This window comes from Bombus pascuorum, chromosome 5 (assembly GCF_905332965.1).
Source record: "Bombus pascuorum chromosome 5, iyBomPasc1.1, whole genome shotgun sequence".
In the NCBI taxonomy this organism is placed as follows: Eukaryota; Metazoa; Arthropoda; class Insecta; order Hymenoptera; family Apidae; genus Bombus; species Bombus pascuorum.
In genome coordinates, this window is record NC_083492.1 from 15,876,206 (window position 1) to 15,903,280 (window position 27,075).

A 27,075-nucleotide genomic window follows, 5' to 3' on the forward strand; every position below is an offset into this window, starting at 1 on the left:
ATCTCGCGGAGAATGGAGATTGGCCATGGAGCTAGCCTCTCCGTGACCGCTGGCTCCGTTCCAGCCGACCTCCACCTATCATCAAAGGGATTATTTTTTATGTTTGAATTAAATTGCCCGAGGCAACGAGCGTTATCGACGTTGGTAGAGGTGATGATTGCAATTCTAAAAAGGGAATTGGCTGACGTTTCGACCAATTTCGAACTTCGATGGCTTTTACAGTTGTGTTTTGTTTCTACTCTACGATATTCTTTATTTTTTTTTTGTTCCGTTATATCCTATTGCTTTCCTTGTTCACATTCTATTTTTTATACTTCCCTTTCAGACTTACCATTTCAATTACCGCCCGGTACAATATCGAATATTCTCCGGGTATGGTACAACGTTAAAATTACCGTTTGACAAAACAGCCATTACGGGTTAACATCGAGTGCCGCGATTTATTATTAAAAGGGATGGCGTATTTCATGCATGCGTGAACGAATAAAATTTCATTCGCGTCCCAATGAAATATGAATTGAATCCGCTTTATCCGGGTCCCTGGTTTCTGTAATTTTCACAGAATTGGAAAATACTGGCTTGTTCATGATAGTCAATCGCCTAGTACAATGTCTAGTGAATCAGCAGTAACCTGTAGCGTAATTTAAGAAATCCTCGTTATACAGTGGTTACAAAATATAATTCCACGCCAATGTATTAATTATATAATTTACATGTTAACGAATTCAATCCAAGTATATTAAAATTATAATGTTGCGAATAATACGGCTACAAAAAAAAAGACTTGATACTAAGAAAATGAAATGTAGAATCTGACAGAAAAAAAATTTGATTGAGAAACGAGGCTATAAATATTTGAATATTTTTTGCATTCACCGCATCTTTCCATTTTTCCAAAAAAAGTTTGTGTACAAATAAATAAAAGAATTTTGTCCAATAAGATTCATCTCATTGAGCCAGCCTGCATTGCCATCGTTTCCAATCGACTCGATTCTGACAATTCGTCGCTCGCAGTTCGCCGCGCCGCGTCGGATCGTAAAAAAAATCGACGACTACCGGGTGTTCCTCGGGTGCAACCCCGGCGGAAGCCGGCCAACGTCGCAAAAACAAAAACACGTGCCGGTCTTCTGTGTGCGTACGCAATCTCTTAACCGGATCTTTTGGGCGGGTGAATGAAGCTGAAGGCTGTTGATAGTAGGTACACACCGTGGGTCGATAGAATTCGGGCCACGGCCTCCTTGCGAGAGCAGCAGGGCTAGTTTCTCGTCCGGGAGCAAGGGGAATCCCTCGAGTAGAGGAGAAGGAAGGGAATCTGCGTGGAGAAACGGGGAACGGGCTACGGGAGAAACGAGCGACAGGGACGAAAGAAAGGGGGTTGAAGTAGGACGAAACTGTAGGGCAAGATGGATGAAAGAGGAAAGAGTATCTATTCCGGGTTCTGGCGTAGGGTGAAAAGACACGGAAAACCAACGAGGAAGCTGGCGCTCGTCGGAAGGAAGGAGAACGAGTGAGAAAAAAGGAGAAGATGGAAAAATGGTCCCAGGACCGTGGAGTGAGAGGAGGGAAGAGGTGGACGATGGTCCAGGGAGGGGAAAGGGAAACGCAGAGAAACGAAGAGAGTAACAGAGAGATGGGGATGAGCAGAAGGGTGGGAATGAGCCTACGGAAGAGTACTACGGAGCGTCGAATGGAAAAGAGATCAGGGAGAAAAAGAAACAACGGATGAAAAAAAGGGGGTGTACGCGGTAACGGCGCTGGTGGTGGTGGAAAACAGCGTAACGGAGAGTGGAAGAAAGAGGAAGAGCGTATTGGTATTTCCAGAGACGGACAGAAGCGAACGGGAAGAAACTAGAGGGCGGAGAAAGACGGACGAAGGTTCGGAGAGAGCTGGTATTCTACGGTTGGGGCGACCCAAGCTGAGAGATGGCAAGGGGATGAAAGAGTGGAGGGGACAGGGGAGAGAGGCAGCACGAGCCAGTAAATAGGAGGATAGGTAGGGAAAGAGAGGCGCACGGGCTACCAAACGGAAGAAAGAGAGCTGGATGCTGGGGTCGCTAGGCAACCCCCATGAGCCGAGGTGCACCCTCGGTACACCCTTATTGCCTTTCCAATTTTGGTGGTTCCCATGCACCTATCCCTACCCCTCTCTCATGTTACACGGACAGCCGATACCGACTGTCAAGGCTGCATTTCGTATCGGTCGTTTTTCGGGAATCGATAAAACTCTGCCTAGGAAAATCTTCCTTTCCTTTCAAATGGAAACTTGTTCGGTCTAATTTACGATGAGAACGCTGGATAATACTTTTGCACATACAGACTCATATACCTTTATGAAACTATATTTGAGAAAACATCAAAGATCCTATGTTGACAAATTACTAATTGCTTGACATAATTGTTAACGATGTAAGAAAGGAAACAGGAGGAAAAAATTAGGAGAGCAAATGGAAATATCGAGATAGCGTGTTTGCGACTGATCGTTTCCTCGGACGTGGTGAGGTTCTCGGTCACGGTGCGTCGTTGTTAACAGCGATCCCGCAGCGAAGAGAGCAGAGAGAGCGAAGAGAGAAGAGGAACGCAGCGGAGAGAAGAGGGTTCCGCGCAGTCGGGTTCGTTCCGAGGGTGAAAATCCGTCGGGACTACTGGCGTCACACCGTCTAGCTCGATCGTGTGCGGGACACCGACCTCCTGATTGGTCACGGGGGGAGATAAAATTTGGGATCAGCTGTAGCTTGCCGGAGGCCAGCAACCCCCATAGACGGGAAAGGCAGAAATGGCCTGCGTATCGTTGCGGTCTGTGTGGCAAAGAAAAACACTCGAGGAAATGACGTTTCGCGGTGTTTCCTTTCCTCCCTAGCCGCGCGTAAACGGCGCAACCCGATGTCCGTCAGGCCCTCTCGATTGGCTTGCCTCCTGTTCAGTAAACTGCTCTCGTTCCGATTTTTTTTTTTTTTTTTGTTTTTCCCGGAACAGATTATATCTGTGGTAATTAAAGTATTAAGCTTGGCGAAGAATTTGAATAAATAATAAATAGATAGTTTTGGAAATATAATATTTGTAATAAAATTCTAAACTGGTTCCCTGTCGTTCATTAAATTATTTCCATTTTAATTCTCATTTTTAAATTGACGAAAAATTTGGGTATATGTTCGTAATAAAACTTTAGATTGACCCGCTTGAGGTTCTGCTCGTTAAACTGCTTTCGTTGCGATTTTATTTCGGGTACAGGCTTTACCTATTACGATTAAAATTTCGAAATTGGTGGAAAATTTTAATTCATATAGAATATAAAGCTTTGTCCAGGATACAATATTTGCATCGAAACGTTAGATAAATGCTTTACGGTACCGCGATAATCGCGATCAAAGTTATTTCTGAACATACCGCAGCGAGTTTCAGATCCTTTATCTGACCTACCAAGAACAATGTGGAGATGAACGATAAAAGAATGATGTAAATAGTATTTTCTTGCAAGGTAAAAAAGTAACACGGCAAAGAAAGGAGAAGGCGGAGCTATTTATTGCGTGTTTCGTCGTTGAATCCCACGGGATCGTGGCATAAGAGACGGCGAAAAAATAGAAGCGAGAGAAAGAAGGCGGTCCGTGCTCCATATAAATTGCGCTCTTAACCGTGGATTCGATTAACGGGCTATAAGCGGTGCTGAAATGACGGAGAAAGATGCAACGTGAGTTTTAATGAAATTAAAGAGGAAGAGGAACGCGCCGCGCGTCGGTTTACAATTAGAAGAATCAACCGCATGTAGAGAGGCAGAGGTCCCGGTTAATTTATTAGATTCCCAGGTCTAGAGTAGATCCTCCTCTTAATGAGGAAGCAGAACAATTAACGAGAAGATAGATCAAAGAGAGGACGATCGAGAAAAGAAAAGAAATTCATCTAACTATTTTGTTGCCAATATCGTTGCCATCAATTTTCATTTTTCATCGTGTTTAGCATCGAGATAATTTAATTCGTCGTTGGGGAACATCTTCCGTGTGTTTCGTGCATCCTTCTTTCACGCGAGCACAGCAAAGCTCGTATCGTCATCAACGTGTAAAAGCGCGAGCGCACTAATACGGATCAGTGGCAGCCTTTTTTCACCGTGACTCGAATTTAATTATATTACTAGGATCATGGAAAGGAGGAAATAGTGGGATACCTTACATAAGAATACACAAGGCAAAAAGGAAAGTATATAGAAGTTGTGCAAAAAAGAACGGAAAGAAGAAGAGTCATCGATGATGTATTAAAGTAAAGGAAAAGTGTAAGAGAACAGGAGGGGTCCACAGAGGGGGACGTCGTTCGCCGTTGCCCCGTTCGCACCCATCCATCGATCGATAATGCGATCCGGCGAAGGGTGCACCGGACGAATCGCAGAAATAAGGGCTGCCTTCTCTTTCTCATTCTCTCTGTCGGTTCTTCCTCTCTCCGTCTCGCTCGTTGCTGCTCTCTGTGCTCGCGTTCATCTTTGCGACTCCACCCTCACCTGCTAGCTCGGAACGAAGGTAGACTCGAAAGGTGTACACCAGCCAGCCAGGCAACCGGCAAGGTTACTCACTTTCCCTATGCGTACTACCGTGCCACGGCTGCGTGAGTATCCGGCTGCTGCACGGGCTGCTCCTACGTCTACGTGCACGAACGTATACATGGCCAACATCTCTGTATGTGCACCCTCATCCACGTACTATTACGCGGTCCAGGGGATTGTGAACGTAGGACGGGGAGAGTGTAAAGAGGCGCACATGGATGCAAACGTACAGAGAAGATCGGCCGATGTCGTCGGTGTTGGTGATGGTATCGGAGGTGGTGGTGGTGGTGGTGGTGGGTAAAGCGACTATAGTGGTGGCGATATCCATAGAGGGGTTGCAGATCGATGGAGCAGTGACGTCGCGGGGCGCGGGAAGCTGCGTCTCCATGGTGACCGCCAACGGACCCGGCAGCTCTCTGTGTACGGTCCGACCAGCGCGCTTGAAATTTTATTAAATTTCATTTGTGCCTTTCTTCCTCTTCCTTTGCTTCTCTTGCACTCAACTGCCTGTCCTTCTCCGATCATTGCTTTTGTCCTTATTCTACTCGAACGTCCACCTCCTCTTCCCCTTCGCCCTTCCATCCTTTCATGTAGCTTTTCTTTTTATTTTCGACACTTCTCGCCCGCTTTTACGCGACCAACGAAGAAAACGACGGATTTCGTCCTCCCTTGTAAAAAGACCCGGAAGAAGTGACACATCGTTGGCCGTTGAAAGGACGAGAAATTGGTTTTCACCCGTGAAGGGCTCCGACAATTTTTTAGAGCAACTCTGGGCAGCAGAATAGATAGGGGAAAAGTCGATGCTTTCGCGTAGTTCGCCAGATTTCATCGAGAATCGTTATAATATCAAACGGTCGCGATACTGGGACCCGGGGATTAAAGTCGACGGCGATTCGTCTGGTTTTCGTTCTCCAATCGTTCGCCGCCGTTCCACGGCGTACGTTTCATCCCTCCGCCTTCTCTTCCTCTCTACATTTCTACTTTGCTCGTTTGAAACACCTTTTCACCAACGAGTCACGGGACGATACAAGGGATTCCGATTAGCCTTTGATCCCGCGACGGTGGCCATTATTTTTCCCGATGACACGTTGCTCGGAGCGAGAGACAGTCGTGCCTCTGTGCACGTAAGTAAAGGACGAAGAGTACACTCTGGAGGAAGCGTCAGTTAATCTTCCTCCTCTTCGTTAATCTTCGAGCCGAGCGAGAGAAGTTCTTTTTTGGCATCCAGACACGGAGTCCTCTTTCACCCCTCTTATCCCGTTGAATTTACGAGCAAAATGATGGAGAGGGTGTCTCCTTGTGTTTTCCATGGCAAACTCGCGGAGAACTTCTGCCCGATTACCGGCTTTCTCCAAGTTTATCATTTTTCCACCCTTTGCTCCGTGTGCCGCTGGGCTCGAAGTCGTTGATCATAATCAACCACCAGTTTCCACGAGCATTCCTTTTTTTAATCGACCATTGAATCTCATATATCGTTTTCGATCGTCTTCTTATCTCTCTGAACGAACTATCTACGAAGCTTGCTCGTCTCGATCACGTAGTTATCGTCCAAATTACCTCTTCGAGTTATCGCGTATACGAGACGAGATACGATGTTCATTGACTATATATTGGTAAAAACGCGAATTAATTTAAGTTCTCTCGTGTACCTTACTACGAGATGCAGGCTTCGATTTCACGCGTTTATGATCTTGGCTAAGTTCGCGTGGGAAACCAGGGCTGCACATCGTGTACAACATTGCTGTAGTTCCGACGAGAAATCGTCAATTAAGCTGCTCGACACCCGCCATGATTTTTCCTTTCTCCTCTGATGGCGAACTTTTCCATCTTTGTCGTTGCACAAATTGATCTCACGTATTATATTTGTTTCTATATTACGAATAAGTTATTTTCCTTTTAGTAATACAAGATATAATTACTTTTGAAATAAAACGAACAAACGTAAAGTTATACAATAGTAGTGGAGAAATCATGTAAAAAAGAAAGTGAAACTATATCTTCTTGCAGCCGTCGCTCGGAGCCCATCTCGTTCCAATACTCTCCTCTTATATTTTTTCAGCGCGTCGATAATTTAATTTAGTTCAAAATTCCGCGATTCCAATTCCGCTCGACGGAAAAAGAACGTCCGAAGAAGTTCGCGAATCGATGAGCGCGTTCGTCGTCAAAACTACCTACGTTCTCTTTTACCATTTCTCTCTTCCTCTATTTCTTTAATTCTCCGTGACAGGGTAGAAAAGTTCATCGATGACTCAGAGAGATAAAACGCGAGAAAATGGAGCGGTGAACGGCTGCTACGAGTGATTTACATCCCCTACGAGTTTTGCTTCGGTATAAAACCGAAACGATCAGAGTCCGATTGAATTTGTTGATCCATCCGTGTCCTCGACCCTCGAACGTCACGCCATCAGCCAAGAAGCGCATTACGAAGAACGAAACGATCCATCCGAATCGGTGCGCTGCAATTTATATGATTCGACGTTTACGAGAATGCACCTAGCAGCGTGTGAAGAGAGAGAGAGAGAGAAAGAGAGACATGGAGAGAGAGGGAGAGAGAGAGAGAGAGAGAGAGCGATTCCGTGGGTTGTTGAAACAAATTTGAGTAGTCGACGAGTGCTTTCCGGGCTAGTTGTAATTATTCCTCGTCTCTGAACGAGCGTTTTTCGGATAATAATGAAACTCGACGAGCAACGCCGACTCGACGATGACTGGGGAGTGCATTGATCGTCGAATTGCAGATGACGCTTTACATCGATCGTTTAAATTTGGGTGTGTGTGTCCGGAGCTGCTTCCATCTCGAACGCTGGCATTCGAAAATCGTGGTCAGGAATTTCGTTTCGATTACTAGGTGAGCGATTTAGGTGCAACCACTTGTACATTGATGCCACGAAAAAAGACATTCTCTGAGATGGCTAGGTTTGGAAAGTTGTTAGATGTCGATGTTATTCGTTGAAATTCGGGCTGGGTTTTCAGATGAAACCACACTGACCGTGCCAACTGCGAGAAAAGAATAATCTACGTGCTCGTTGTAGAGGGATCTCTTCAGATATTCTGTAACTGTCGAAAGAAATGCTAATTAGAATCACGAGGGAAACTAAACGAAGAAACAGTTCGAACGTGATATGAGCATCATCTTGTTCTAATATAAAAATATGCATGAAATGAATTGGAGTATTAACATTCGCTCAAGGAAAGATCAATGTGACGGGGGCAGTGAATGAAGCTAGCTAAGGTCAGGTATTTATAACCCTCGCCACTGGAGTATCGAGAAAAATGATAAAAAAGAAACAAAAATCTATATCGTTTCCGTAGGAAGATCGCATAGAAAAATAATACGACGGTAGAAAAAGTTCATCCAAGACCGCAACTTGTTCCTTCTGTCAGTAAATCTCTAATTAACCGCGTCTCGTCGTTCGCATGGCTCTCGATTGTTTTCGTGGATGACCTACCGAAAACGGTGCGATAATTTTTGCGATCACTGCACCGAGAGCCCACGGCCGGGCACGGGCAGCTTGGCTGGTGGACGAGAGAGACGACTAAATAGATACGGGTAGAATGAAACAAGGAGAGAACGAGAGGAGAGCGAGTCACGAGCCCCGGAAGGGAGAGGCGCGTACATTCAGCAAATAAAAGAGAAGGAAAGAGGAAAAGGAGCGGAGCCGGGGATAAGTTGAACGAGGAACGAGCAGACAGTGAAACAGAGATGAAAAGAGCCAGAGGGTAATCGAGAAACGAAGCGAGAGAGAAAGAGAAAAATTGTTAGTGAAAGAGAGAAGATCGAGGGAGCAGCGTGGTATGAGACGGAGATGGAAGAAGGGGGTAGGTAGTGGGAGGGGCGGGTGTCGAGGGGGTGTGTTTGGTCCGGGAACTCACGGTGATGCTGTATTGATCCGAGTGCACGAGCAGAGCTAAAGTAAGCCGAGCCTGGCAGAGCGTTGCCTTGGCAACCTCCTCCCTCATCCCTCAGGACTTTCCATCGGTCGGACCAGCCCCTCGTACACCGAAAACCACCCCCGAACAGAGAACCGTTGCTGCGCCTCTCTCTTGCTCTCTCACCTCCGTCGTCCCTCTGCTTTCCAACTTCTCTGTCTCTTCCCTCGCCCTCTCTCTGTCCTCACCAAGTCGATCTATAGGTGTTAAACGAACGCCCGCTTTCTCGTCGTGTCCTCGTATACGCTGGATCCCGCTAGATGTGGATGGAGGTTTGTACCGTTCTACATGGGCGTACGCGAAAGATCCTTTTTCCAGCCGCGCGCACGTAGAATCGCTCCTTCCGGGGTCTTCGACACGTATCTTTTCTTTTGCCATCGCGGAAATAATCTCGTCTATTTGCCGATACTAGCCATTTCTGGTCGCTTCGTTCGCTGGAGGCTTGTTCGTGTTGTTTCTTACTGTTGTTGTTTCCGCAAGAACGAGGAATGAGCGAACTCATAATGACAATATTAGCATATTCCTGTCGCTTGTTTATCGTAGGTTTCTATGTATCACGTAGTATCGATATTATAGTGCGATTGAAACAGTTTATGATGCGGAATAATGAATTTCTATTTTATTGGTATCAAAGAGAGTATTAAGTTGTTTAAAATCTCACGGTAAGATAAATGTCGTCAGTCACATTCCAACTGGCTCGAAATTCGAGAGGCTGCTCCATCGAACAAGCCGTTTACGACGGAGGGTGCTCGACCTAGAAAGATTCTGTATTTATTTTCCCACAAATAGGAAATTTACCGCGTTCAATTTATCGGATGCAATCGCCTAGAAGTAAATTCGATTTCGTTCTACGTAATTTAGCAATTTAATCTATTTCATACAAACGCACAAAAAAGAGAAAAGAAAAGAATCTACGTTTTCCAATATGTATCCATTCATATTGAGATGCGAAGTACGATGGTATAATTTGGTGAATTTGAAGTACAATACAACCCTCTTGAACAGAGAAGTTCGATGAGGGAGCGACACTCGCTAGCTCCTTAAACAATTCCAGCCTGCTATAGATATGTATTACAGCCCTCATTTCTGTGCCAAAGATTTGACCACCTCGAGAACTCAGCAGGGGTTGAGAGACTGCAACATTATGCCGAATTGCGTATAGTAAACATTTCGAATAGAAGTGAAACTAACCCATACACCCAACCACTATTTCGGTCAGGAGGGATGGATATATCGTGTGATTCAGACTCGAGGGTATTATCGATGTTCGAAATTCTAGGAGTGGAAGACGCTTCCAAGAAAGTTGGTGTAAATCAAGCTTTTTGTTCCGAAGCTATAGAACATATACTTCTGTTCAAAAGTTCCTGGATAATTTCTGAATAAATATTTTGCCTATAATTAGAGAAAATTATGGATAAATTATGTTGTAATCGTTCATTTAACTCGATACTTTGTTATAAAGAAAGTACATTAACAATTTTACTTATTTCTCTAGTTATGTTTATAAATATCTACAGTTTAATTATCAATAATTGGCAGATAAATACCTTTTTACATAACTGAGGAATCTTCTGCTGTGAAAGAGTTAATAGAGAAAGTTTGAGGTAATAGCATTTATAATAAATTCATAAAATAAGATAGTTGAAGTTGCACGGTTCAAGATATTTGTGACAAGTCGAAAGCTTCAAACATGATGAATGTACGGTTGGAAAACGTCTTGGAAATTGTATAAATCTCATCCACGCAAAATGTTTCCGGGTTTCATGGATCTATTTTACATGTGGTCCCGAGCCAAGTATGACGTAGTTGGATTCTCTCGACACTTTGAAATTCTAGTTGCATTCGCGTAAAACAAATTTCCTTTTCTCCTGGCACGGACAAACGTGGAGCTAGATGGTATTTTTATTAGGTACGTCTTCGCAATATTCTACCGTGCATAAATCTATTTTAATCTTTCCCCAAGACGACAGCTTCACCGGAAGACATCTTTTTCAATGAAAATCGCAATTTGTCAGTTTCCCTTTTTTCCTTTACTCCAACGTTCGCAATTCGCAACGAAGATTATAACGAAAAATAGAACATTGCAAAATTGAAACTCTATTTTTCAATAGTTTCCACGATTACAAAAAGGATAAAAAAAAAGGATGCTTCAAAAAGACAATAGAAAACAACTCTGTCGATTTTCAGTATAATTTCAAACGTGAATGTTCATCGCAAGTTATACATAAAAACTGACGAAAATCCTTTCTGCGCCCATTTCTGTGCGGCTTGCCTTGTTTCCCGGAGTATTAATTAAAACGGGAAACAAATGAAAAAAAGAGAGAGAGAGGGGGGGCAAAGGACCGACAAAGAAGAAAAAACGAAGAGGAGACAAAAACATTTACGCCACGGTGAAAAATTCCCATTGTACCTGGGCAAAGGCGAGTCGAACGCCGGCGATACAGAGTTTTCGTCGAACGTGTTCGTTGCGAATGACAACCCCCTGTGTCGTGCACACGACAGATGCAGTGAACAATATGGCTCGACGTGTGTGCGAGTAGTCGGTTTTGATTTCGGCGTTATTATGCCCACGGTCAGGTATAACGCACGGTAGAGAACGTGTCAGCCGTCGATCCGTCGTTATTTCGTACTCCACAGAGAGAAAGAGAGAGAGAGACCCTATTCGTTGTTCGCAAAATTGATCTGGAACGTTACATGCAAGACCATACGAATCGTGATACACTCTACGTTGCATTTCCGCTGCTCACCCCTACCATTTATGAAATTTTCAGCGCCCTTTTTTCTCCCGCCCTCCTTCATTTTTCATTTTTTCATTGATTTCCATGTTTCTGAATTTCTCTTTGTTCGGCAATGAATAACAGATCAAATGAGTTTCAACGGTATGTGCGATTAGAAAAATGCACGATGGATTTCATATTTCGAGAAGTTTATCCGTTCCAACGTTAATTCTCGTTGTCATTCGTGACAAGAAATATATCGCGAGAAGGCGAGATGAGAAGAGTATATTAAAGAGGAAGGATTAGAATAGTAGAAAGTTGGAGAGTAAATTTATCCATTCAGGAGAAATTAGGTTTCAAAGTTACGATCGTTTCTGTAATGCGCCTTATATTATTCCATAATTAGCCTTTCCGAAATATAAGAATAAAAAACAAGACGAGACAAAAGGGTAGACTGAAAAAGAAGGATTAAAATAATATTATCTATTAATATAAAAATGATATTATCTATAAAAATTATCAAAAGAACTTGAGTTTCAAAGTTACGACTATTTTTTTTTTAATATACCCTTCATTATCCTATCCTTTGTAGTTATGGAAATTCTAAATAAGAAACAAAGATTGTTTTGCTGTGGCTGATACTGAAAGTAAGTCACCCCTCGAAGTAGGGAAAGCATCCAAGTCAGGAAAGAGCAAAAAACGATGTTGCACCCCCTCGAACGATGGGCCTTTCCATCTGGGCATCGACCTATCCAGATGGTAAGAAGCGAGTGTATCATCATCTCGTGAAACTTGTTCGGATATTCACCAGGGTTCGCCAGGCGTTGGTCCAGGCCAGCATCCACCAGCCGATGGTCACTCGTCCTGTCGGAGGAGGCTCGAACTACATTTAGGGTTACAGGCAGTTCACCCTCTGCGCAGGGCGTCTGCAAACAATAGACGCGTGCGTGGTTCGTGTATGTGAACGAGTTCTCGTCTGTGGGCGATAATTTCATTAAGTACAAATGTATTGACTCGAGTGATGGAAAAAAAGAAACGCCGATAGATGATAGGAAAACACGTGTGCGACAATTAAATAATAAAGACAGAGGAGTGAATGATCAAACGTTACCTCGTGAGAGGTAGGCAAACAGCTTGCGCTGCAAAAGTTTCGCGTAACATGGCTGAGATTAGCGTCGCCTTGAATCGTAAACAGTGACTTATTTTTATCATATTAAATTTATCATAAACGGTAGAAAGAAAAGACAAACAATATATTGCAATTAAATCGTTTGGATCGCGGTTTTGGATTGTACCACGATCAAAGAAGGATTTATATCGGAGAGATGGCCGGTTACGCGGTCGTGCGCAAAAAATTTTGCTGATCCTCGCTGCATTCGGAGGATCCTGCGCTGTGCATGACCATCAGCGGAAAGAAATTTGTCGGTAAGTGTTGCGGTTACTATTGATTATATTATGCTTGTCGATGATACCGTTCGCTCGATACTTCGCGTCACTCACGCGTGAACAATGATAACCGATCAACCGACGTTTTCATGTTCGCGAAGAAGCCGCCTCTGGTGATCCGCGGAAACACTGGACGGAAGTGAGAGAAGAAATACGTTTGAAACGAATACCATAGTCGTTTGAGAAATGAGATCGTACGACGGCGAGAGCAGTTCCACGGAGGACGACGATAGAAGAGAGGGTCTTCCTGAGGCGCATTTGCAGCAAGGTTCCTGGCAACGTTCGGCTTCGCATCCTACATGGGCTTGGGAACATCGTACCGCTGTGTGTATTAATCGTTATGGTTATACATTTTTCCAAATTTGGTCTTTATTAAACGATTAAAATATCTGGATAGTTACCATTCAGAAATTGAAAGGTTGTTTGTCCTTAAGAATTCCTACATTAGCAAAGAAATTAAATTACATTGCTCAAAACAAATACCATGACAAATGATCCTTGATATATTGGGAACCTATGAAATTTATAAAATTGTTTCTCATGTTATTTCTATGATTTTTATATGACACTGTAATAAAAATGGACTTCAAAAAAGAAATAGGTGTACACACAAGTAACGAGTATAAAGATCAAAATGAAACAAAAGAAAAAAGCTTTAACTTACTTTAAGCGGTACTTTACCTTCGATTGGTGTATACTATTCACCATTTTCTGCTATTACAGCATCCATTACCACCACAATCAACAGCATCGCTCGAGTCTATGTATTCAGTACCGGGAGCATCTCACGCTAGTGTTTCCGCTCCTCCAGCTAGTTACTCGTCGGAACACCCTCAGAGTGCACCTGGTAGAAGGACTCCCTTGGGTGCCGTCGGCCTCGGTGGTTTCTATTTTCAGCAGCAGCCCCAACCGCATGCTTCATCGAGTGCTCTTTCCGATGAAAATAGACCAGATCAAGAAAGGTATCAGAAAGCCTATAATAAAATTCAATGTAACCCATTTAAACAATATATTTATTAATTCTAATGTTTATAGACCCGGGGCATCGAGATTGAACTGCCCGCCAAAATCAAAAACTACTCGTCAAGGGAAAAGCATGCGATTGAACATTAACGCCAGAGAACGTAGAAGAATGCACGATTTGAACGATGCACTTGACGAACTTCGATCCGTGATTCCTTACGCCCATAGTCCGTCCGTAAGAAAATTGTCCAAGATTGCAACCCTCCTCTTGGCGAAAAATTATATTCTCATGCAAGGTACATTATACAAAAATACAAGAAATAAAACATGATCTCAGCATGTTATCTATGAATGTATTAATTTCAATCGTGTTTATAAAATTATTCCTTGCTAAATCATACAGGGAATGCTTTGGAGGAACTGAGAAGAGTAATAGCGGTTTTACAGTCGCCACACGCTCACACCACTGCATTACCACCCACACCTGTTTCCTACGATTTGTTGCATGGGTTCCCAGGCAAATTGTTCCAAGGTGTGCAGGATATGCAAGGACTTCCTACGACAGACCCCCAAAGCGTCACAGCAGGTGGACCTCCGACAGATGGTACTGTAGCCAGTGGAGAATCGAATTAAAGATTCGAGCCTTTGTTTCTTCGACTAGATGTAGAATCGAATCAAATGTTAAAAAATGTGACGAGCGTTGGGAGAAGCGTTAGAAGTATTAAAGGATTTCTTACTATACGATTTACAAAATAAAGGAAGAATAGGTAGACGGTATTACTTTTAGTGTGGATACCGATTTTTATGAATATATTGCGGGAATATTTAATGACACGCAACACGATTAATCTTCCAGAGGACAGAATCTGATAGATTCGATTTTAACATTAAGTCTATAGTACATTCCTAGTCTGTAAGTTTCGAACGCGAGACTATTTGTTGATATACAATGAAAGTATTAGAAGGAGAAGTATTAAGGGGGCGACGTACACTGTTACGAGTTCGATAAACACTGAAGTCAATACTAGTACTTACGGTTGATGCTCCTAAGATGAAAGTTTATGAAAGTACTATCAATTAATAATTAAAAGTAATTACTTTACGGGCTACGATTATACTAACATGAGCAATAAATGACAGCATATTTCTGTCTCTGGTGAAGCGGAAATCGATTTATAACGAGAAAAAGAAATAACAATCTTAGATGATTTTTTCTTGTATACTTTCTGTTTCATTTTTAAGATATTAGATATTAACTGCCAGAGAGAGAAATGATGTAAGGATGAGGAATACAATTTCCAAATCCCGTCCGGTAACGCGATAGTCAATATAGCATGTGATACATGTCGAGATATTATAAATATATATATTATATTCTAGTCATACACGCGTACAGATCTTAAATATTCATATACATATTATATATATATATAGATATATATATTTAATAATTCGAATTGAGCCATCGATTGTATAACTTATTTATATACATAATGCGTTTATTAAGAGTTTACTACGATGTGCCAAGAATATATCCATCTTTTGCGGGAATAATCGAACGCGAGGTTCTATACGAAGAACGGAAGTATTCCTAGTCAATAGCAATGATCCCTTAAATTATTGAACCTTATCTCTGGAAGCTTCCGTCCTTCGATAGATTCAGATAGAATGTTGTAAAAAAATTTTTAAATGCCGTTAAATGGCAAGCAATAAGGACTATTATTATATTATTCCTGATATGATATGTGGAATTCTTGATGACATTGGTCGTTAAATTAACAATAAAAGTGTGCAAACGCAACGCTGACGACGAAAACAGACAAAGATGTTTGTTGTAGAGTGTAGATATAACTGTTTAGTGCTCGAATAAAATCTATTTAAGAAAGTTATGGATCCGACAGATGCTCTGAGAGAAATTCGTTAGACATCAATAGAAAAAAAGATTGTAAATATTATCTTTGTAGATTGTTATCATGCACGAGATAAGAAATTCATATGGATAACGATTGACGTTCTTTCAGGGCAACTGTACTATACAATATTGATTGCAAAATACATTGAAACAAATTAATACATTGATAAAGTGGTTATGTACACCACAGGGTGTAACCAATTATTTTTCAAATATGCATTTGGAGCCTATTTTTAAACGAGACTCGAGTTTCTCAGTGAATCAGTGTTACTCGATTTAACTTTTTGCAAAGGTATTAGAAATATGTGAGTCGTTTAATGAAAATCGATCAACCCTCGCTATGTTGAAAATAAACCGTATCTTCGTACTATTGCTATAATTAACGAAATGAACGATAAAAACTATTGATAGATCAAGATAAAATTTTGAATATCTACTTCGAAATGGTGAATCATAGTTTCAATTATAAAACAATTACTTACTTATTCTTAATCTTTAGAGACAACTATATACTAGGAGAAATAGATAATTTTTATCAGTCATCGCACACGCGCTTGGTTAGTGGCGCCATCACGGCAACTGCATGATGAATTACTAATTTGACTTAATTCGAACATTTTTTCGAAATCAAACGCAGTATTGACATGAAACATAATTTCTACTTCCTAAAATTGTAGAAAAAGCAAGTCACGTATTACGGCGTGCATTATATTCAACAAGACGAATTAATTTTCAAATTGTAGGATGAATTTCGTTGAAGCTTAAAAGATTCGACAAGTGGCGCCGTCATGGCCGCCACTTTATGGAGCATTCACTCGATCGTCTTCCGTCCTTCTGGGAGGACCTTACACCGTATGTGCCTGATTCCACTGGGCTTATTGTGTGCGTGTCTCATCGGTGGCTTCAAGATGGTCTGCAGCCTGCTGCTGCGCGCCATGGTGTGATCATTTGATTTACGGTGCTTCTGTTTCCGTAAATGATTCGTGAATAAGTTCGTTAGTGTCAGAACCACGACGTGCTCGACCGGCTGGTAACTTGGGGCAACATAAAAATGTGACGATCGACTGTAAATTGGTAAGTCACAACGAACATGATATTCTTTTCTACTTTGTAATAACTAAATCGTTGGTATCATTCTTACTACAAACTTAATGACGTAGTCATTTCTATAGAAAAAACTAAAGCAGTTAAAAGAACAAACAGGGAGTTTAAAGGGATGAACTAAATAAACAGATATACCAGACGGTAATAAACTTTCTTTCCTCTGTATTCCGAAAGAGTATGGAGTAGAGTAGTACGATAAAACGATGATTTCGAGACGCAATTGTTTTTAAGATGAGACGGTTGATAGGTTATGATGTCATAATCGCGGCTAGTTCGTGCAATCTCTTTGTCTTCGTTGTTCGATCGCTATCACGTATTTTTACGTCCATTAACCTTGTCTTTCTTGTGTTTTTTGATGAATTAAAACGAAACAATCTACGGTCAACATTGCTTCGTAGTGATATATCAAAAAGATTGATACAATGTAACCTACAATATTCCGTTGTACATTTATACGTACGTAGAGCAATATTTTCCATTGTGAGTGAAAGAACTAACCTTACCTTTCGATTGGGCGACAGACGCAGGACAGAGTCGCTATTGGTAGTCTTTTTTACATATCTGGCACGCAAAACTTATTTTCTTAGTCAGGTTAAACTTGGAGACTTTTGCTAAGGTTTACGATCTCCTTCTTTTATTTAATTCTTAAAAAATGCGGTTCGTTATTGTTCAGTATTTTCTTTTTTTTTTATGAAAGATGTACGAAAACATAGTTACCAAATCATTAATGTTACAAATTGTATACTAATTTAATTCATCGCTTTGAAACAAACTTAAACATACTTGAAGTTGTAATCGTAGGATTTAATTACATTGCACTCTGTTTATTGAATGATATCTGGTTGAGGTCTCAACAGGGGAACACAGAAATATCTGTTTTCATGAACGACTAACACCACATTTCGCAGTTACTTGTGAACAAACCATTGACCAGCCTGTGCTTATTTGCCGTTGACGTCAATTAAGGTTGAAATACCTTGAAACAGTTGATTCATTGCCTCATGATGTTTTTCGACGAAGGATTAACGCGTTCACGAATGATCATATAGGACTGGACCAATACGTACCATAGGATATCACATGATATAGGATATCAGTATTCTGGTTCTTGCTAATGTAAGGTAAATAACAGCAAAATATTTAAATTGTTCTTCATCCTGGAGCTTGACATCGTGACACACAGTCTCCTGTGCCTACTTCCGGTCTACTACGTTTATGCCTTATTTTCCAAATTTATAGTAGAATAACTGTACTTTCTTTTAATGAATCATATTCTCGTCGAGTATGTACACTTATTTATACGACTTTAATTAATGAGGTACAGAGAAATTATTAATAATTTTATAAAAAAAAACGGTACTAATCTTTCTTTATGATAGTAATTTGTAACCATTTTGTTAATTTTTTTTTAGAGCGAAGTTTGAGAGAGAGAACATTTTTATTCTATGACTTTTATCTATTTCCATAATTTAAACGAAATTTTTAGAGGTTCTAGCATTTGAGTATTCCCAATTCTAAAAATTCTAAGAAACAGATATATATTAATAAATAAAGGAATTATATTAGATTACTTTTTGTAACACAATGATAAAATAATATGAGAAGTGACGTTGGCGGTAATGACAAAAATATACATAGTTAGTAGTTGAGGTTCCAAGAAGATCTATTCTAAATTCAAAAAGGTGTATTCCTAGATTTCCTTTTTAATATGATAACGATGGTATGTAACATATGGCGAAAAATTGGTAAAACTTGTTTGATAGAAAAGAATTCGGGTTCGATCGCCGAACACGGAAAGAAATTTCCATCCGTATCTGTGGAGCTAAACAAAAGAAGTTACTCGTGACGCACTTCCGGCGAAACTTATCTCAGGTGTATAAAAGTACGTTGACAATTGGTACGCGTGACGTGTAGTATTAACGATAAAAGCCAATCTCACCAACGACGTTACATCGACGTGAATTTTCGGATAAGCATCGCGAATGCGTTTTATAATACGAGCAACAAGTTTGTGGCATACATTAATTTTTACGATTGCGCATATCTCCGATTGTCGAGGTATACGCGCATCATGGCGACATTACGCAAACATACTGCGTGATCAGGAAATCGTTTCATATAATCAAGTTCGCTCGATACAGTGAAGTACGATGAAAGTAATGTTAGGTTAGTTTATATGAAATTCCATTTTTTCAAAGGATACTGTAACCATATGTAATATCTTTATTTAATCATGTATCTCTGTACTTTATTATGATGCGTGAAAATTAGTTTTTGAAATATTTTATGGACTTTATGAAACTTTATAGAAGTTTATTTATATTTATATTTGAGTCAGATACCAAATTGTTTAAAATTGAATTTCTTGTCTCAATTTTGATTATTCGAAGTACTATTCCAAGCATTTATATGATATCAATATCGAGTCCTTCGTTGAACGATATCATTATTCACATTTTCTAATTATTTCTACCAATGTATCAATAAGTGATTATCCTCAATTTGTTTAATAGGAAACGAACAAAGAATAGAATATCGATTATTGTGTCAGACATTACAAACTTGCCTATAATGTATTACTAAATATAAATTCGAAATGTAAAGAAATCCTAGATTTTGCATTTTCTAGAAAAATAATAAATTATAACACGTTTCCTGCGGCTTTTAAAAATATCACACAGTCATCAAGTCACAGCATACAAGTACGTAACTGACTGGAGTATAGCGTCTGTTTTATGACGAATACTTGATGAACCAAAATTGTCGTTGGGTCAAGGATTAACGTCTGATTGAATTATCTTAGCTCACTTTTGTTTTTATACGAGGGACAATAATAATTGAAACGTACGAATGTAAAGCTGCGATTCGAAAGTTTTCTAATTTTTTGCTTATTTTAATGATATTGTAATAAATTCTAGTCGTAATATTGTTTATCAACCAAACCGAAAGTGATGTCTGACGAACCGTTCCGTTATCGGTATCGCAGCAACAGTTCTCTCTGTTTATACATAAGACTTGTCAACCTTCATTTTTACGATTTACTCAGAAATATCCCGTACTTGACGTCAATAGAAATCTATAAAAGATATCAAAAAGTTATTCATTAAATATATTATTAACAATTTTAAAAATAGCCTGACATATGATATGAAAAAAATTGAACTGATAATATTCACAGATAAATTAAATTGAAGAAAACATAATATATTCTAATTAGTTGCAATGTTACAGTTTCATCGTGATATTCTTATTCGTAGAGTTTGTTGTACTTGGTTGATTAATGTTTGACCTTTGGTGTTATTAAAATTCTTATCCAATCAATGTATATCATTTTATGCTAAAGTTTATTTCATAAGAATCTATTAGCTTTTGTAGTATGTACCGTAACATTTATATTTTTTATTGGAAATGCAGAAAGAGTTACAATTGCAAGAGGCTAACGCATTCTTTTTTATATCATGGAATATTTTCAATTTAATTAAATAAAGTACTCGGTGCCATGAAATATAAATATCGCTAAATCAAAACTAAATGACTTAAATTTTGAGCTTTTAATCCTTTTTCTTAATTACACAAGCAGTACACTAGTCGGTCGAGTGCACGTGAGAGGATAGAATTGAAAATATCAGTAAACTATGCTAGAAAGTTCTTTGCGAATGTGTAGTCATGTTAGCTGTCTAACCATGAAAGAATGTGTGTTACGATATCTCGCGTGATAACGATATATCTACCATCCATTGCTGCATATCAGACACCCCTTTTCTACTTTCTTATCCCATAGCTTGTTTCGTAACGGAATTTATGTAAATTCTGTATTTATTCTCATAGCTTCGCAAATTTACGTGCTGTCACAATCGTCTCATCCAATATTACACTTTGGTCGACTTTTATTACTCGTTCAAGTATGATTCTTTTACTTAATTTTTATTTAAAAAATTACTCAACTAATAGTTTTATCTATAAGATTTGCAACATGAAGTATCAAGGACGCGCTGCATGCGTGCTGGTGATTACGAAAGCAGTCCACGTCAAATTTCTAAAAAAAAACTGAACTTCTCAATTAAATTTCTTCCTTATATTTATAACCAAACAACATTTATCGAAAGAACCAATCGTATATATTTCACTAAAAAAAAAAAAATTTATGTGAGAATGTAAACGTAAGGTGAACTGGAATTCATTGCTTTAGCAACGTCGCTCCGTGTTGTTCTTTTTTCTTCTTTTTTCTCTCAATAGTTTTGGATTTATTATTTTTCATTAACGAACAACCAGAGGACCAGGGGTGGGTGGGTGAGAGCGTCGAGAGAAAAATGATGAAATGAGAGAGCAGACAAGAGAGGGAGGATCGCGGTAGTAGGGGGAGAGAAACCGGAACGAGAGAGAGATGAAAACAAAGCGGACACAGCCGCCAGGGCAACAATGGCGCATCGACCCGCCAAAACTCGCGCTGATGCGCAGAAACGCGCGCGTCGCATCTGCTCTGACCGAACAGCATTGTAACTAATCCTTTATATCTCTCGTAGCACGATTATTTTGTCAGCTAGAACGATTTTCCGATAGGACAGATAAATCGAGATAAATTATCTTCGCGAACGAACGGAATACTACGCCGGACGAACACAGTTGAAAAAAAGAAGCAAACATCTATTCACCCGATGCGCAAAAGCATGCGCAGTGAGGCTCATGGAAACGACCGACTCTTGACTAACGTAGTAGCTTCTCTGCAGCTGAATTCCTTTCAAACTGATCATTTTTTTACCTTCTTTTTTCTTTAATTAAGTTCTTTTTTAAGGTAAAGATTAGTTAGTTTTGTTAATTAGTGAAAGATAGGAATCTATGGTAGATATACGTTTTAATAAGGACGGATATATTAGTCCGGCGTTGGATGTTATGTTGCAATGGTTGTTGGTAGGAATAGGAGAAAGTTATTGCAGTACTGCTGTTTTCGGAATAACACATTAACTGTACTGCTTGGTCTGCAGAACCTAATACGCAGTCTTAAGCGATTCTACAGGAAACGTGCTAGCTTCTTTGCTATCTTACGTTCTCCTTTATTGCTGACTATTCATATACTGAACTTCTCAGTTGTAGGATAAAACATTAGAATAATCATCAGTGGAAGATGCATGTTGGAGTCAGATCAAACGAAAAATATGAATATTGTATAAGAACCAGACATTATTGAATCTACATAAAAATATACATAGATTCAAGACATATCTACAACACTTATATGACTTTCTAAAACAAATTTTTGTAAGTTTGTAAGATATTATGTTACTCCTGTAACTTGGTTTCTATTGTCAACATTCAAAACAGAATGTACATAAGGTCTAAATTGGAAAGTTCAATTGGATGAGGTTGACGTTCTACGTTCCCCGTTTAGGTTTCAATCTGGACACGATATAACCTTTGGAAATCAGTCCAGGTATCCTAGAGGACACTTCGTCCCAGTTCGTTCTCGTGAACGGGGCAGGACTGAGAAGTATGGTCCAGGATGGATGAAGATCAGGTGCCGTGGTTGCCCTGGCAACCGGCATTGATCCCTCCCCTCTTGTTCTACCGTCCTTTTCGTCTCTCCACCACCACACATTATTGCTCTCTCTCTCCCTCTACCCTCTCCCTCTCCCCTTCCCCTACCTGTCTCTATCTCTTTACCATTTCTCTCTTTTCAGTGTCGAACACAAAGATACAGATGCATACATAGATTTGAGAAACACAGAAGAGAAAAATCTCTTTTCTTACTCGGTTCTGGCTTGCTACACTGCTTTCGCTTCTTCTTTCTTTTCTGCCCCCCTCTCTCTCACTTCATCCCTATTCAACGAATCTCTTCTCTCTGTTTTTTGATTCTTGTTATCTTTGAATCCAGCGTCGATCATTCGTCATCTTGTTCGAAGCTATGAAAAAGACTAAGAGAGGCTTTAGGGGTTGAAATGAAGGGGTGGGCTCAAAGAAAGAGGGAAAAAGCGTGTGTGGTTTGCCAGAGAGCTATTTAATACGTGATAGTTACAGAATATATAGTGAGATCGAAGAAATGGTAGGCGATACAAATATGGTAAAGTAGAAAATCTTGATCTCTTAAATAGAGCGTTGCCAAGTAACCGATATTATTTCCATTGTTGTAACTACGACATAAATACTTAAAGTGGTAGCCACGAAACCTCTCCTTCTTTTCCTTACTTTTTTTTTGATTTCCCTGTTTGCAGAGGTGCCAAAAATTGTCCCTATAAATCTTGTTCATAGGTTTTATCTAATTGTAAATAAAATCTTATTATTACATTTCCTTATGATACACATAGCTAAGAAGTATTAGTTTCATTTTTTAATCATGGCATCCATTTCCTACTTTAAGTGTGCTAAATGACCTGTGACTTATGCATGATGATATATCGAGGTCTTTCCCTCTTCCTTAAGCCATTAAGGACCAGAAAGTAAAATAATTTCAATGCGAATAAGGTTATCGATCATCCTAAAATGGCGAATGTTATATCAAACGTTTCTAAAATCGTTTAGACGTGTCTAGTGTCGCAACTTATTCGGACGATCCAGACATTCCACGAGTGTTTCTTCCACGTTGCAGATTCCTCGGTGAAATATCTTCCTCCATCCTAGTTGAAAGCTATTTATTTCACTTGTCCGCTACTCCATTCTTCCAATGGAGCTTTTTGGTGTTCTCGTTAACACCAAGTGGCGTCCGGAAAAGGACCACGAGTTTGTTTACCGTCATTTGTCCGTTCGGTCCCTTCGGGGTGTAAACGGACGCAGGCCAGTGCTGATCTGGTGGTCAGGAGTTAACCCCCCGCGGTAAAGATAGATTACGATAGGTTAGGGTTATGAACCATTGGTTAGCCATCAGACGTGAAGGGCTCTTGATAACATGACTCCCCTTGATCCGACTTTTTCGATTCCAAGATGGTGTTTATTCAATCAGTCGCAGAGAGGAAGCGCGTCAACGGGAGTCGTAAATTCCCGTTACGATTAGAATAATCGACGCCTCGAACAGATCGATCCCCTATTTTGATTAGGATAATAGGGGTGGTTCAATGAGTATAACACTGAGTTTAACAGGTTATAATATTATATATTTCCAATTTTGTAGAGAAGTTAGTTACGCTGGTGCGTAGGTATAAGTGAGTAGGTGAATGATTGAAGGGTGTAAACTCGGTAAAGAGATGTTGACTGTTCTAAAGTCGGTGAATCAGTCTAGAGATGTCGATTGATCTGTCGTAGATCCCGTGAAGTCCGGTGATGATGCTGTTGCAAAAGAAAACTCTTGTTCGGTGGTGATCGCTCCACCACTCGTCACTTGCGGGTGGAATCCCGGGAAACATGGAAAAACCCAGGTTTCCCCAATTTTTATTTGATGGAGCAATAACCATAAGGAACCTCTTAATTTGGGGATATTTTATGGCAGTTAACGGCCTTAATGGTAAATCAAAGAGCCCCGTTTTATGACAGTTTCTTAGGATTATTGCGATCCAACTAATTGTGTTGACGTGGTGAGTGGCCGCTTCGATCGAGGGATAAATTCCGGGCTGAGATTGAGCCGTGGATTTGTGAACCGTCGCTTTTATCACGCGATGGCCTTCAAGCCTTGATGACCTTCAGACACTTGTTACTAGACGGTTCAATGTTACCTCATAAAACGGTACTTTTGTTCCTGAATGTTTCTCTCGGTAAACGCATCTCGTTTTGTGATACGCTTCCCTCCGATTTAATCCTTTGTTGTTGTATTAAAAACGTCGAATGTACCTCAAATATTATGTGGATTTGGTAGTAGTTAGAATGAATTTCCATTGAACAAATTCTAATAATATAATCAAACGAAATACTCGAAGAATCAAAATGAAATATTGTTTATTAAATATAATATGGTTGTGTATGCTCAAAGCGTATCAACTAATTGTAAGTACAACGTACAATCAGAAACGCTTCGTTTTAGTAGCTGGAATCAGAGTGTTAACACTCATTTTTTATGAATTTTTATTGACATTTAGACGAGCTCTATAAATTTCCAATAAATTCAGCATCTATATTAATATATAACTTTTATTTCTATAATACGATATTAGTTTAATTAGTTGAGCTAATAGGACGTTTAGTGAAGACTCAAAACGTTGAACTTGTCGAATTAACCAACGCTCCTCTAGCGCTTGAGCAAACAAGCGGAACAAGCGATGGTCATTAGCGAATTCCACAAATGCAGTTTAATCGTTTATTCTTCAAATCGATCGGATCGAACGGTGGCTTTCGTCCCTTTTTGCGCTCCGTGGAAACCGAAAATGGGGAAAGTGAAGTCTAGCGGAGATTAACCGCGATCCACGGTAAAACTGTGGAATTAGGAATGGTCAGTTCCAGGGGAAATCGAGAGGCCACCTATTACGTTGATTCGTCGTTCAACGCGTTATCACGAACACCAATGCTATTGATGCGCGGCGTCCGGACGCCTCGTGAATCCTCAGTTTCTACTCTATCCAGTCGTTTCTGGCGCTCTTCCATCCAACACGAATTATAGGTTTCCGTACACCTCGAGGTAAACATTGAGAGAAAGGGATAATACTGTGACAATGGCCGATTTAGAAGTTTTTATTTCCAAGAACATCGTGTATTTTTGATTTATAATCAAGAACCATACGGTAAAGCACGATAAATCCAGTTTTGTTGAATTTTAATTTCGATGGCTATTTGACTGCTAGAAGAGAGTATCTTAATATACTTGTCGGAAATGAAAGGACATCGGGGCCTTTCGTTTGGAATTTTTGTATTGGAATTTAGCGGTACTTGAATAATAAAACTTAGAAGTAGTTATTTATGATTTAATCTGATTATGTGTGCGTGAGTTATGACAATAGGCTTGGGCTTAAAGTAATATAACGGGTTGTTGAACGTAGCCACGGTCACGGGAGGGACGTATACCTAACAGAGATATGGATTAAGTAAACAGCTCTCCTTGAAAACAAAGACTGACCCGAAGGGTACAGAGAGGTACGGAGAGGAGTATATGAGGGCAATTCCACTTGTACCGAGGGTCCCATAAGTTCTACCTATACCGGGGACAAGTACGTTGAGTCACACCAGAATCGTGTATCACATCGCATTCGTCATCTCGTTGACCGTGGATTCGTTATCGAACCTAAATTCCTTGTCATCGACATCTCGATCATTCAATCGCCGCTATTACTTGTTAAACTCTGTATTAATCACGTTTGTATCGATAATAACTATCATCGATAATACATAACAACTATGGCCAATTCCCGTGAAGATTCACTATACGCCCCTAACTCAAATGATAACCTGACATACTTATATGGTTGAGAAACTTGTTAAATCTTAAGATACAAGCCTATTACAGATGATTGAGAAATCTATGATATTACGCAACAAACCAATGACATAATATTATGACAACCAATTGACTTAAATTGTACTCGTTATTAAAAATTGCGTATTTTAACGTATGACACGTTCCTCGATTCTGAAATGGTAAAATGCAGTAGGAAGAACATGATTGGTAAGGTGGAGCCGATTTGACTTGATCGAGAGTAGGTGGAGACGGAGTTTACATAATAGCATGCATGGCTATATTTATCGTAAAGACTGACTTGTTGTAGAAATGCAAAATATAATCTAAATAACAAGAAATTCTAACGTAATAAAACCTTCGAATTTATCTCATAACTATACCAACTGACTTCAGCAATTTTTAATCCGTATAAATTCTATAAAGGAAACGCTCGTGCAATATCTACGAAACAATTTACAAAGTCCCAAGTGGATTGAAGTTGTAGAGTCAAAGACTTAACGTACAATCAAAATATCCGGAACGAATGCTATCGAAAAGATTGCATAAAGTCGTCCACCGGTTCTTTTGATCCAGCTTACACTGGTAAGTGCACGGACACGAAGAACGGCAGCAAAGTTTTCGTAAGTTCTTAGTCGAAGTTTCTATTGGCGTCCCATTCCGATGGAACGTATAGATCCGTTTTTAGTTTCCACCCTTCGCTTTGTCCTTCGTGCGACACAATGCTCGTACGCGTCGCCAGTCTATATGGAAATCCGTTATCGTGTTTCACTTCATGAATTCGAATGTTATGAGAGGCAATGAATTTAACGCTGGAGGACACTTACCACAGAGGGTGGACTTGTCTTCTGTTTTATGTTATCCTGCCACGATATCGTCTGTTTTGATACTCGTCTCAATTTACAAGTGACTAAATTATACTTTGTAGTTTTGTCTGAGTATACGCTGGACCATACTACTTGTGGTTTAGTGACTTTGGGCTTTTTCTCATACCACTTCAAATTAATAAATGGTAAATTATTGTTATGTTTTAGTAAATGTTACTTCCAATTATTCTTATTACTTCCAATTAATAGACTGCGGATGTTTATGTATTCATTAGAAACTTAAATATGTTAAAACGTATATTATGTACGTAATATATAAGAACATATAAAATATCTACATTAGAGTGCTC

At 39.9% G+C, this 27,075-nt stretch overlaps 2 protein-coding genes across 4 annotated transcripts in view; both read left to right on the forward strand.

The window, feature by feature from the left end:
- Positions 1-12,457: 12,457 nt before the first annotated feature.
- LOC132906962 (class E basic helix-loop-helix protein 23) lies at positions 12,458-15,463 on the forward strand. Its single transcript, XM_060959655.1, has 5 exons — positions 12,458-12,594; positions 12,717-12,939; positions 13,339-13,577; positions 13,651-13,874; positions 13,982-15,463. Exons 2-5 carry the CDS (start codon positions 12,802-12,804, stop codon positions 14,209-14,211), a joined length of 831 nt encoding a protein of 276 aa, XP_060815638.1. The 5' UTR covers positions 12,458-12,594; positions 12,717-12,801; the 3' UTR covers positions 14,212-15,463.
- Positions 15,464-16,294: 831 nt separating this feature from the next.
- Positions 16,295-27,075, forward strand: part of LOC132906915 (uncharacterized) — a 33,535-nt gene continuing 22,754 nt past the window's right edge. For 2 of the 3 annotated variants that reach the window (XM_060959547.1, XM_060959551.1), the window contains exon 1: positions 16,295-16,564. The gene's annotated coding sequence lies outside the window, so the exon portion shown is untranslated. Of the gene's footprint in view, positions 16,565-17,502; positions 17,716-27,075 lie in introns of all 3 variants that reach the window. The other variant, XM_060959548.1, reaches the window with a different exon arrangement.